Source organism: Chlamydotis macqueenii, chromosome 2, assembly GCF_036417535.1.
Source record: "Chlamydotis macqueenii isolate bChlMac1 chromosome 2, bChlMac1.mat, whole genome shotgun sequence".
Classification (NCBI taxonomy): Eukaryota; Metazoa; Chordata; class Aves; order Otidiformes; family Otididae; genus Chlamydotis; species Chlamydotis macqueenii.
In genome coordinates, this window is record NC_141557.1 from 151504456 (window position 1) to 151517506 (window position 13051).

Sequence of the window (13051 nt, forward strand, 5' to 3'; positions counted from 1 at the left end):
AACAGAGTCCAGGGAAAAGGCGTCGTCTTCGTTTTCAAAGGGAGAAAAACACAACAGGCAAAGGCCATCTCTGGGAGGCAGAAGGAGCAGATGAGAAAACTGGCTTATTTGATGTCTTGGAGTTTACATGTGATTATTTCCATATTTAAAGATAAAGACAAAACCCACCAATTTTTCGGCTAGCATCTTGAGCTATATGTGCACACACATTCAGGAAAACGTTACAGGTGTAAATGTGCACAAGCCAGGGTGTTTCCAGCAGGCAGGAGCCAGTGCCCTGTCATGCTCCCTGCCTGCGCCCACCACAGAAGCGGGACCCATTTCCCCATTTCCAGATGCTGAAACGGGATTGCAGACAGCCGGACTAGAGGAAACAGTCTGCCAAAGTGCATTTTTGAACAACACACGTTGCAGAAAGTATTTCCCTGAGCCTGCAACCAGGAGACACAGGCACTTGCTCTCGAACTGCAGCTTTGTAAATCACAACAGCAACGGTATAGCTCAGGGGGTCAGAGAGCAGTTTTGGATTGGTTTGTCGCAGCTAAAAGCGCGGGACCCGCCCTTGGGGGAGCTGTGCGGGCCTCGGCGGGGGGAGGCTCGTCCCGCCGCTCCCCTCGCGCGGGGAAAGAAAGAAAAAGAAACGCCCGCCTTTGCCCCGTGTGAGGATCGAACTCACGACCTTCAGATTATGAGACTGACGCGCTACCTACTGCGCTAACGAGGCGGCTGCGTGATACTTTGCCGGGCTGGCTCTCGACGCTGGCCCTCGGCCCTGCCTCGAAAGGGCTGCTGAGGGCTCGCGGCTGTCTCGGCCCGCGCCGGGCGCGGGAGGACAAGAGGCCGGAGAGGCGGCACGGCACGGCACGGCACAACACGGCCCTTCCTCCGGCTGCTCTAGCGGGCTCCGTGCCGGAGGGCCCCGTGGTGACCGCGTGAGGCCTCGGAGTGAACGTCTGGGACCCCACAGTGACTTGAGTGGGGCCCTGCGGTGAGAGTGTGGGGCTTTGTGGTGACTGCAGAGCGCCAGGGCGACCGTGTGGGTCCCGATGGTGACGGTGTGGGATCTTGTGGTGGCCGTGTGGGACAGGAGAGTGACCACGTAGGACTCCGGGGTGACAACAGGGGTTCCCTGGGGTGACAGTGTGAGGCCCCATGGTGACAAAGTCCCCTGCGTGGGGCCCTGCTGTGACTGTGTGGGGACCAACGTGACTGTGTGGGACATTGGGGTGACCATGGGGAACATTGGGTAATCGTGTGGGACCCAAGGTGACAGCCCTGGCCCTGGCCGGGGCGGGAGGTGACCGCCCTGCTGGGCATGGCAAGGCCGATCGACGTTGACAGGGCACAATCTTGCACGTCAGGTTAATTAGGCAGCATAATTTTCAGCATAATTGCGCAGAACAGGTCAGTAGATAATTAGTGACTTTTGGCAGCGTCTGACAGCTGTGGGCGGATGTTGGGGGTGGGGGAAGGGACAGGATAGTTTTTAAAATCGCACCAGGAGCCTCTGTGACTCTGGAATTAAAATCCAAACGATTTCATAGTCTTTTCTTGTTTCATATATTTGTGACACTCATTACCTTTTTTCCCCAATAAGGCATCTACCATAGACACAGACCCAGCATCTGGGAAGCTACCCTGGAAAAACTGGGCCTGTGTCACTCTGAGCAGCCCTGAAAATGTCCATGCTCCGCAGTGTGTTGGTGAGGGTGGGAGTACTCTTTCCCCATTCGGACGTGCCCTCAGCAGCCAACACCCCCATGCAAAAGCGCAGACTGACATGTCTCCTCCATCCTGCACACCCCTCCAGAGTCATGGCACACCGGTGCATGGACACAAAGCTACGAAGGGCGAGGGCAAACTCAGCCTGCGTGAGAAAATTGTCACACGTGCCTGTGCGTAAAAACATGCACACAGGTATTTATGGCATACCTCAGGCAGGGTGCCTTCCCACCCTGCCCCTCCTCACCTCTGCGCAGCCATACCAGTCGGCCTGGCTCCCTAAAGGCACTGTGCCTCTCACTCTACTGCAAAAACCTGCGACTCCATCCTGCTAATGACAGCAGCTGAGCTGCCACGGGGACAACGTGACTCCAGAAGCTGCAACCGGAAAAAAAAAAAAAAAAAAAGAAACTGACCAAACAGCCCTAAATGTGCACAATCAAGTGATGAGTGTTTGTATTTCTGATGCTTTGAGGCCAGCTCACAACCATCCCTCCACGTAATATTCAGGATGTTTGGAAAGGGGTATTTTTCTTTTAATAGGATGGCGTAGTCACAAAGCTTTAAAGAAATAAATGAGTGAATCGTCTACGGTAATAGCAACATACTTCGAGCGGGGCACAGTGACGAAGTCCAAGTCTATTTTTAAGCCCGCTTGGCAGCAGGTAGGTGCAGACAAGAGTCCGTGACCCTTTCCGCTGTTCTGAAGCTATGGACATGGCTGATGTCTCTGTCCCAGTTCTGAGTTGGTTTTGCTCCCTAACGAATACTACAGGAAGACAGAGAAGCCTCAAGCTGTTTTGAAGATTGTGCAACGATGCTTGGGAGCCTACCTGCTTTTGCTTGAGTGCTTTCCTCGCTCACATTTCACAGGATGCAACAGGAAGGAAAATACAACCGAATCCGACGGCCCTAGTGATTGGACTCTAATCCTTCGTATGCCTTGGGGGTGAGGTGGGTGCCTCTCAGATAAGCAATCTAATCAGCTTTGCACTTGTGTCCCATCTGGAAACAGATCGTTGCCGAAATACAGCACCACCTAAGAGGCAAGCTTCAGGTTTTTTTTTTTAAGATAATTGTACCAACGAAATCAAGGAGTGTGAATTTGCCTCAGGTAACAAGATCTCTTTATTTTTATTCATAGTTAATTCGTTCAGCCGAGGCGATTTCACGCCAGAATGGAGTCTCCAAACAAGAAGGATGATTGCGCTGCCTGCACCACGCATATGCAGAGTGCCTGCCCTGCAGATCGACTGCTGAGACAAAGAGCCATGAGCCACTCCAAACACATGGGCAAGATAAGGAAAAGGCTGGAGGATATCAAGAACCAGTCCCCGAAGTTGACAAAAGCGGATTTCAGCCACAACGAAAGCATAAGGTTGGCCACCGATGCCTTTCTGGATGGTGGCACAGACTCTTACCTCGAAACTTTAAGGAAAGAGGGTGAGGTCGATTTCCTCTCCTCGGTGGAAGCTCAGTACATCAAGGATAATGCCAGGGAATCCTATTACGCGCAGGAGTCCCTGGCCACCGACGGGGCCGCGGCACCAAAGCAGAGTGACACCGGGTCGCTCCCCTCAGGGACATACTTCCCCACCATTTCTGACAGCAGTGAGCCAGCTCTGCTGCATACATGGATTACAGCGGAGAAGCCTTATTTAAAGGAAAAATCCACTGCCACTGTGTATTTCCAAACAGAGAAGAACAGCAACATTAGAGACATCATACGCCGGTATATCAACAAGACCACTCAGGTACGGGGAGAGAATTGCTGTTCCCTCTGCACTCGGTTGTCTTCCTGCTCTTAAAAAGGTCAGGTAAACGCGGTGTTTGATCTAAGCCAGCTTTGTGCCTTGCAGTGTAGCTTCGCTCTAGAAAGTGGCTGTAAACAGCCCGTTGTTGAATACAGGTAGTGCTTTTTTTTTTTTTTTTTTTTTTTTGTACTCACACTGACACCCTTTTATGTTGGTGACTTAAAAAAAAAAAAAAAGAGGATTCCCTCTTCTTTTAAACTCCCACTAACCCAGCGGAGCAAATCTGCCATAGGGAGGGCAGCTGGGCTCTGTCCCTTCTTGTGAGTCACCAGCAGAATGGTTTGCTATTCAGGCCATTGCACCGGTAACAAGAATTAAGCTAAAGCAAGCTCTGAGCCATTAGCGATTGTTTTAGGGGATTTGTGAGAGATGTGGGTGAAGGGGAGCCCGGAGAAGGGCATGTGTGTCTGGTGTGCTAGCAGCCATCCCTAGAGGAAATAAATTATTCTGAAAAAAGACCTTTCATCCCTAATATGTTGTCATTGTCACTAAAAATGCCACGTGAGCTCCATATGGAGACTGAAGCCTAACTTGGCAGGTGGTAAAGGTGTGGATGATGCCCCTGACGACAGACAAAGTGACAAGGGGACCACAGGGAGGTGCCAGCTGCAAGCCAGGCTGCTCACACACTGGAAAACCAGAAGCTGAGCAGCTGAAGGGTGACAAAAAGCATCTGTTATGTGTGTTCGGGCAGCTCTCCTCTTTTCCTGGAAAATAAAAATTGACTTTTCAGGGCTGTGTTTACCATCATCCAGGATTTTTCCCCGTCTATAAATTCGAGATGCCACTGGCAGTTTCACAGGGAAATTGGTCAGGAACAAAACCTGTGCGGACACGCTGCAGAGCCTGCTGGAGTTACGGATTTTATAATATTATTATTTATTATTATTATTTATTAGCTTTATTATTCTCCTGCGAGGACATGTACTGGGTCTGACAAAGCCGAGTGTAATGGTAGGGGAGAAGAATCCCCATTGGCACCTGCCCTGTCAAAGGCTACAAGTGCTCAGCACATCAGGGGAACGATAGACATTTGAAGTTGCCAGCATCAGAAAGATACAGTAACAGAAGAAATGTCTCTGGGATAGTAAAATAGGCACCAGTGAAGTATCAACCCAGGCCAATTTTCTGTCTCAAGAGGAAAAAACTTGCAGGGGAAAAAGTGAGAAATGTAATATAGATCCATGGTTCACGTGGCCTTCTTAACCACCTCATTTACATTACAAGAGGGTGCTGGAGCAACACTTAAACACAGTGTAAATTTGGCAACTGCTCTTTGAGTGCAGTATTTCAATGACAGCATTTATTAATTAGTGTTTGATAAGGGTCCATCCTGGATAGCCTCCTGTTTGATATACCCATTAACAATTTAAACAACAGATTAATGACTGTGTTTGTGGATGACATCAAACTGCAAAGGATTGGCAAGTGGTACTATAGTCTTAACACATTTGTGGAACAGGTGTGAATCACAAAATGAAATCTGGGCAAAAGAAGCAAGAAGTACTGCAAGTAAGAGAGGAAAGTCACATGCAGAAATACAAACTGGGAACAACTGGTGAAAAGTAGCACTAGAAAGAGTGATCTGGAGCTATGGTGAGGCTGGACGCCGTATTGCACCATTTAAAAAGACAAGATGAGTTAACAGTAAGTGTGGATGTGAGATATTAGGTACAATTGTGCCGCTGACCTAGCGCTGGCAAGGCCCTTTCTGAAGCACCATGCTTTGGCAGCAGGAGGAAGGTGTGGGATCCTCACTGCTCCGCAAACAATTTGGCTTGCCTGAACAGGATACTGGCCATGCAGGATGTGCTCTGTCTCGTCGGATTTCCTTGTGGGGGTGAAGGGAATAAGCTCACTGGCAAGTGTGGGCACAGACTTCGGAGTAAGATTCAGTGCAAGCTGGAAGCAATTAGTAAGACAGATCTGCAGAGATACTGTAAAGTCTGTTTTGATTGAAGATGATCTCTCATGAGTGCAATTATCAAGGGTTCCCTTTCTAGTCAATGGAGAAATAGGCATCTTCTGAAGGTAAGTCAGGTATTAGCTGGGCAGAATCCCCCTGGGGCGATGCCCCTTTCCGTGACCAGCACCTTCATGAGGCTGTGCCCAGTGCTGAGTGCATGGGCTAGAGTATGGAAATAGTTTTACATCACATTTATAGTTCTCTCGATGCACACTGTCTGGAGGCTGTGCATTTAAGTAGTTGTCGGGGCTTTTATGCCCAGTCCTGAGACTTTTACATGCTGTCTAGCCAGCTGTGAATTAAGAAGCATGGATGCATGGTTAAATTGAAACAGTTTATAAATTACTATTTAAAAAAAAAAAAAGGTGGAGCTGTTGCAGTCTGTCGCCCCACCACCACCACCAACAGAGTGAGGATTTAAAGCCAGGAGCATTCCGGGTGTAAGTCATAACAGAGAAAGCGTCATCCACTGATTCTTACTAAATGCATGTGACTTATGAAAGCTAGCCAGCCATTTGGCAAGGGCTAAGGTCTCTTATTTTAGCTACATGCTTATTATTCTCTGATTAGTGCTTCAATATATTTCCTAGTGCTGAAATCTCAGCTACAAATTTGTGGATCATCTTGTGTTTTATGATTAAAAGAACTTAATTGAAGTGCGTATGTGTGTTATATTGGCTTTCCATGAGCAATAAAACAATGAAGCAACGTGTCTCATGAGTTTCCTGATTCGGGAACTTGGGGATAAAATCAGAAGAAATATCCACATTTGTTTCCCAAGATTTTTGTTTGTTGGAATTTTTTTTTTTTTAAACAAATAAACTACATTTCAGTGGCTTCAGGTAACCTTAAGTTATGTAAACGGACTCTACTAATGCCTCTGCTGTTTTCCCCTAGGTGCTAGCTATCGTGATGGATGTGTTCACAGACACAGAGATTCTTTGTGACCTCCTGGAGGCAGCTAACAAGCGCATGGTGTTTATCTACTTGTTGCTCGATCACGGCAATATAAGTCTCTTCTCAGAGATGTGCGACAAATTGCAAGTTGCTGAGGATCTCTTCAAGGTACTGTGGCTCTGGGAAGCTCTTAGGCTCAGATTCATCTGCCTAACTTGAGGCACTCTGAGCTAGAAGCATGGTTATACTAGGGTCAGCCCATCTTGTAATGAAAAGGGAGCAAGAGATTTCCAGAGGTAGTGTTAGCACACCTAATTCCTCTCTGAAGATGCCTACGTTTTTCCATGGATGTTATACAAAGTTAAGACATTTCCATTAGGTCCTTAGATGAAACTAATCTGGGCCCTGAAGTCTTAAAACAGAACTTAAGTCCCCTAGTAGAGGTGCATCACATAAGCTTTACAACTGCTTCTGTTCAATACCTCTGCAGCAGCCGTGGTCTGGCAGCCATGGGTAGTGGACACCCAAAACTCTTTTATGTGGCAATACCTTGGGTTGCACTAGGTGGTTTCTGATAAAATACATTGTTAAAGCTGTGTTTTAAAGATAATGCCTCAAATTTAGCTGGCTGTTAGCTTAGCCCGTCTTCATCTCTGCCAGAGGGAAGCGATAGCATCAGTTATCGTTACACAGCACAGCTCCCTCTGTGTGAATTCCCATGCAGGTTTATATCCCTGTCTGAACAAGTCACCCTGTGGCAGATGAGAAAGCTTGGCTAGCTTTTCTCTAGCCCCAAACCTTCAAACAGAACCTTAGGGAGGCCGTGAAGAAATCATAACAGACATTGAGGAAGTGAAGAGCTAAAGGCAGTGCGGGGAAAGGGCCCTTTCCTTCTGATTTTTAATGTTAAAAAAATGTAATTCACTCTCTTCATATTTTTTTTTTCTTTACAGAATATTTCAGTCCGCAGTGTTACTGGAGAGGTTTACTGTGCAAAATCAGGCAGGAAATTTTCAGGACAAATACAAGAAAAATTTCTTATCTCTGACTGGAGATATGTGCTCTCTGGTTCTTACAGGTGAGAAAAGCCGTTGCAGTTCATGTCTAGGTGCTCTTTTATGATTTTTAATACTACTTCAGAAAAAAGTGCCATGGAAATGTTTGTACAGGTGAGAAGTTTTTTGAACAAAAACCCCTCGTGTTTTCAAATGTGTGCCATTTTTCAGTAATCCATTTAACTTGCTTTAAAGTTCATGTTAGTTCTTTTTGGAGCATGGTATTTAATTTAAATGTTCAGAAAGTAACGTAAACAATTTTGCCAGTGCAGCCCCGGAGCAGAACTAGAAATGTGTACAGCTTAATATTATGCTTTCCTCACTGTTTAGGTCCTCAGCTGCTGTGATCATGAGACGTGATACATTTCCATCTCCCTCAGGATCCCTTAATGTAGCATAAGTCACTCAGCTTATCTGAGGATTTGTTCTCCGTATGACAAGTTTAGTCATTAAAGGGAAAACAGAAATACTTCAGAGACTTTCTGTTTTTCTTTTTTTTCATTAACAGGTAGGCAGTATGTGTCTACGTGACTGTTGTACATTCCCTATTTTTTCCATTTTTTTTGTTTTTGTGAGCTGACTCTGTACCTCTCCCCTTTTGTGCTGCTATAATTATTTCCGGTAGAGGATGTAGCATCTCAATAACTGGATTTTTAATTAAGATCCAAGATACTCCAGTCAGGTAATTTCAGGAAGCTCTGAGTTTGCATGAAATAAATAAAGTTCCTAAGCCTCATGGCTACAATGATGAGCTTCACAAATGAGAGAAATGTATCCTAGAAATACAGATACAAAAAGACAAAAGAAAAAAATTACAGGGGTGATTCTTAAATTAAAAGGATGAGATTGTTTTTCTTAATCCCAGTTTATGATTTGGAGGCTTAAATGCCTCTAGTCTGATAAAACTGTGCTGCCAGGAAGATTACATAGCTATAGAAGGAAGGGAAAGGTGAATACGTGGGGTTAGCGTAGGCTGCAGGAACTCAACTGTCCACAGAGGTGAGCATCCAGTTTTCATTCCATTTCCAAATGAACCATCAGACAAAAACGAGTGAACACTCAGAGTGGGGTTTTTTTTTTTATTGGCCACTCTGTGGTTTTCTAGTTCTTTCAGGGTTTTTTAAATCCCTCACCAACGATATGTGGAAACGCATCAGCAGATTTATATGGAGAGTAGAAGTGAAGGATGTGTGGGAGAAGAGGGACAGAACAAGATCTATTTTCTTTAGCCAAGAAGCTTCCTTTTGGCTTCTCTTTTCGATCCTAAAAAAAAAAAAGGGAAAACCCTCCAAGTCCTTTGCAGAGTCACTTCTGCCATTCTCTACTGCTGCTGCAAGACCTTCCAGCCTCCAGGGCCTTGTCAAACTACATAATTCCCTATCCAGCAAGCAAGCAGAGAGGGTGGTGAGGAACAAATGTGTACACTATTTAACTTCAGCATGCTCAGCACCAGTTTGCAGATGCACATGGGTTATAGCTGGCTATCAGTACGTGGCATTTCTATAGCCTTGCCAGCTCTCACTTTATTAATCTGAAGGTTTTCTGTTATCCCTAAACCTTATCCTCCAACCTCTGCAGGTATAAACAAGAACGATGTTGAGTAAAGCAGATTGAATCTCTTCTGCCATGCGTTTGTTGGAAATCAAACTGGAATAGATCTTAAAGCTCAATACAAAAGATCTTAAAACTAATGCAACAGCAAATTTGACCTAAGTGCTATGCTCTGCATGACTTTGAAATAGCGGCTGGGGGAACAGGCTGAGGAAATAAAATAGTCCTTCAGGACATACTGCTCTAAGAGGGACCCTGGCTCACTGCTTCTAGCCAGTGTTTGGGGACAATATACATTTGCCTAACGGATCATAAAGAGGACTGAAGGTGGCAACTAGTTAGAGGCAAAGGAACCACCACTGAGTCTGAGGCATCTCCTGCTAACTATGTTATTGCTGCTTTTTTTTTTTTTTAATTTGAAGTTAGTGCATGAACTCAGAGCTCCTAAAGAAAGCAAAATGAAAGCAGCAGAATGCATAGATCTTGATCCTCAGGGGCAGCTGAGTACCTCCTCAGCTACCACTCTGAAAGCCCCTGGCCTCTTCAGAGCCAGTCTCTAATTTCTAACACTGGAGTACTTTGCCGAGAGCACTGGTTCAGGTGGGGCAGGTTTCTCGTACAGAGATTATCCCACCAGCAGGCAACACAAGGTGTAGGTTAATTCAAACCTGAGTTTGAATTAAAACCAAGTCCTTCCATTTCAGATTAAATGCGTGCAATGCTGCATGTTACTGTAGCACTGCCAACACAAGGGATGGGAGCATCTCTAATGAACTGCAGCTACAGTAATGCAGAGGGTACACTCAAAAAAACCCAAGTCCAGTGCAAATGAGGACTGGACAGAAGAGGTGGGTTTTGATTCTGACAATCATAAATGAGAGGATCCAGAACAGGTTGGATCCAACTTTCTCAGCTTCCAAGTATTACAGTTAAGATCCATGAGCTACAAATGAGTATTGCTCCACTAGGTACTCCAAGAAGTTACCTGGGAGCAAATGATCAAAGCTGGGCCCAGTAGTTTTTTCGCCTGACTTTGTTGGGTTTTTAAAAGCCATTTGTAAGTGTGGTTGATTTTTATTTCTCTCTGCATTTTCTTTTATAAACCAAATCTATCTCTAGCACATAAAGTAGAAAGCTGCCACTCCACACCTCAGCCCTTTCATGAGTTTGTAACCTTCAGTGTAGATATCCCAGACTAATTACGTGTGGTTTTGTATTTGTTCCTGGCTTACTGTCTCCTTAACAGTTAGATGCAGGAGATGTGAAGGTTTAGAGAGTGCTGCTTAGTAAATGAAGGCAATGTTGAACTAGCACAGCACATGTTACCACACAGCAGGGAGTTAGCTTGCTGTGCTCTTTACCTTGACTCCCACGGTTTTGTCCATATTTAGAATGATTTGAACAAAGTGGATGAGAAGTACCTGTATTCCACTAACTTAGTGTATATTTTCATGTCCAATCATAACATGTAGAGTATATCTTGTAGGGTTGCCCGGTGGCATTGCACTAGTGATTTCTTCCCTCCTCCCCTTGTTCCTGAAGCAACAGTGTAAAACCACTGTATGCCCCAAACCCAACCCTCTTTAAGAATGCTCCGAATGGGCGGATGTAAACCTTCTGTCTTTATTCCCTTAGCGTCAGCTGAGGCTGTCAGTCCCACTGAGCCTCACAGGAGTTTTGACAAAAGATGACAAGAGCAAAATTTAAAGTGCACACACCTAGAGCCAGATCTGGCTGTCGGCAATCCTGCTGCAAATCCAGTGTAGCTAATAAAGTCACCCAGGAATAACCAGGGCAGAGGTCTGCCAACACAGAATAACCTCGGGTTCAAGTCCAGCACTGCTCTGTATCCTCTGCTGCGCAGCTTGAGCTGCAGTCAGCTCAGGGAATAATTACATTTCATTCTCTCAACTGTGTTCATTTTACTGATGCCACTGCTGCTCAGACAAGGCAGCCTGCACAGCACAATCAAGCTGGCTTGTGGTTTTGTAAAAGAGCACAAATTTATGTTTGCCAACTGCATTAGGGAAGCACATTAAAGAAGAATAATTAAAAGCTGTGGGCTATCCTAAGGTGTGTCTCTGGACTACCAGAATGAAAACTATTGCGCTGTTTCTCCCTTACTTTATAGTAAAGTAGTATTTTTATTTTTGGAAAGGCTGTAGGAAATATTTATAATTTCATTTTCTGTAGTGGTGAAAAAAATGAGCATTGTCAGGTGTGGTGGTTTGTTTTGTGGGAGTAGGATGTGACAAGGAGGTTGGGTTTTTATGTGTTTCTCTTAACCAATGCAGAAAATGTACAGCAAAATGAAAAAAAAAAAAAGGATGGTTATTTTTTGCTAGTCTTTGTAAAGTCAGTTTTGAGTGGGTGAGAGTTACCAACCAGTACAGCATTCTGCAGGGAAGGTACAATTTAGGTGTGCACAGACAAGACATGGTGACATGGTGAGACCTTAAGTTAAGCATTGTGCATGGAAGAGAGGTACCCAAAATAGGGCTCTAAGCTCCTTTCCATGGATCAGACACCCAAACCATAGGTAATGAATCTGACATTTAGTCCTGCCGTGCATTGAGATCACCACTCCCTTTAGGAGGTTGTATAACTTTACGTTTCTTGAAGTGTTGAGGCAGCTGCAATAACAAAGCTTGATCCAAGTCAAAGAGCACTGATGCGAACTGACCTGAAATTCAACTGCGACAACATCTTCATCCTGTGTTTAGACAAGAAGCTTCAGCAGTAAAATGCATTTGCCTTTCACACCACCCCTGCGGGGATCTCCAGTTCCTGAAGGCTGGCCTTAACGCTATCCTTTCCCTTGTCTCTCCTTCCAGCTTCACATGGTTATGCGGCCAGGTTCACCGCAACCTCCTCTCCAAGTTCACAGGTCAAGTTGTGGAGCTGTTTGATGAAGAGTTCCGACACCTTTACGCACTGTCCAAGCCAGTGAGGGGACCAAAGTCTCCACCGCGTACCATGCCCTTCCTGCTCAGCAAGCGCTGGGCCCCCCAGCGCAGCCTCCCCGACAGCAATGAGGGAAGCGCTAACACTCCTTCTGATCCCTTCAGCAGCCTCTCAGCTGGCAGCACTCATCAGACCAAGCAATCCCCAAGAACTCTCATATTCAGCAGCAACTTCACTCCCCAGTCACCTCTCCACAGAGTTAATTCTTTCCACAGCTACGTCTCATTCACACCCCCAGCACCACAGAAGGCCATCCAGGCTAACTACTATCAGCCACCCTATGTGGCCGATAACTCCGCAGTTCTGTATAACAACATGAACATTTACAGACCTATAAGACTTAGACAAGACGAACCAAACAGGACAGGGTTAAGCTCACTCTGGAGATGCCTCCACAAAGCTAACCTGTTTGCATAATCACCACCTTGTCTTGAATTGCAAGGAAATGTAGTGAGGACCTGGTTAGCAATCACTTGTGTACTGATGAATATAGAAATTCTGTATAATACAAAATGAGGATGATTTCAAGCCTCTTGTTTTATTTTGCTGCTCATGGATGCTTCATTTCCCTCATTGAAACGCCAAGCCTGCTGACACATAAACCTTGGGTGCATCACGATCCTGGGAAGAACACGTCTAAATAATGCTGCTCACTGGGCAACACTGGTGCTGCTTATCACCTGTCCTCAGTAGCATATTTGTGTAGAAGGAGATTTAGGTGGTTAACTGGTTTTCATATGGCCAGGCACCTGAAAGTGGGGGACGTCACCGTTACGACCGTGCATTTTATGCACTTGCGTAAGGAGACTGAAGGCTGCTACTTACGTGCCAAACACATGTGATGCTGGCAGCAGTCTACCTTCATGCCGTCATCGCACCTTCATGTTGATCTAGGAGGACTCCTTTAGGGCTGATGGGGAAACAGAGTTTCTACCAGCACACTGTCTCCCAGCTGACTGCCTGAGCTGCACAGCGAGGATGTCTATTCACAGGGTTTCTAGGCTCACCATGACATGGATCGAGACCGACAGTTCGGCTTACGGAGGACATCTTGCAGCCACCGTGTGGTCACTTCCACTCAT

The 13051-nt window shown here is 45.8% G+C and overlaps 1 protein-coding gene and 1 non-coding gene across 2 annotated transcripts; one reads left to right on the forward strand and one right to left on the reverse strand.

Annotated features, from left to right (window-relative positions):
- Positions 1-651: 651 nt before the first annotated feature.
- Positions 652-724, reverse strand: TRNAM-CAU (transfer RNA methionine (anticodon CAU)). Its single transcript has one exon. It is a non-coding gene; the product is annotated as a tRNA-Met (tRNA).
- A 2176-nt stretch (positions 725-2900) lies between these two features.
- Positions 2901-12622, forward strand: SACK1A (scaffolding CK1 anchoring protein A). Its single transcript, XM_086742599.1, has 4 exons — positions 2901-3476; positions 6400-6567; positions 7353-7477; positions 11840-12622. The coding sequence occupies exons 1-4, from the start codon at positions 2901-2903 to the stop codon at positions 12384-12386; spliced, it is 1416 nt and encodes a 471-aa protein (XP_086598725.1). The 3' UTR covers positions 12387-12622.
- Positions 12623-13051: the final 429 nt, after the last annotated feature.

Bases quoted from the DNA above. Each gene is read 5' to 3' on its own strand.
- SACK1A (XM_086742599.1), top strand. From the start codon at position 2,901: ATGGAGTCTCCAAACAAGAAGGATGATTGCGCTGCCTGCACCACGCAT. The intron at 6,568-7,352 runs GTACTGTGGCTC...TTTTCTTTACAG, and splicing joins TTGCTGAGGATCTCTTCAAG to AATATTTCAGTCCGCAGTGT. The intron at 7,478-11,839 runs GTGAGAAAAGCC...CTCTCCTTCCAG, and splicing joins GTGCTCTCTGGTTCTTACAG to CTTCACATGGTTATGCGGCC.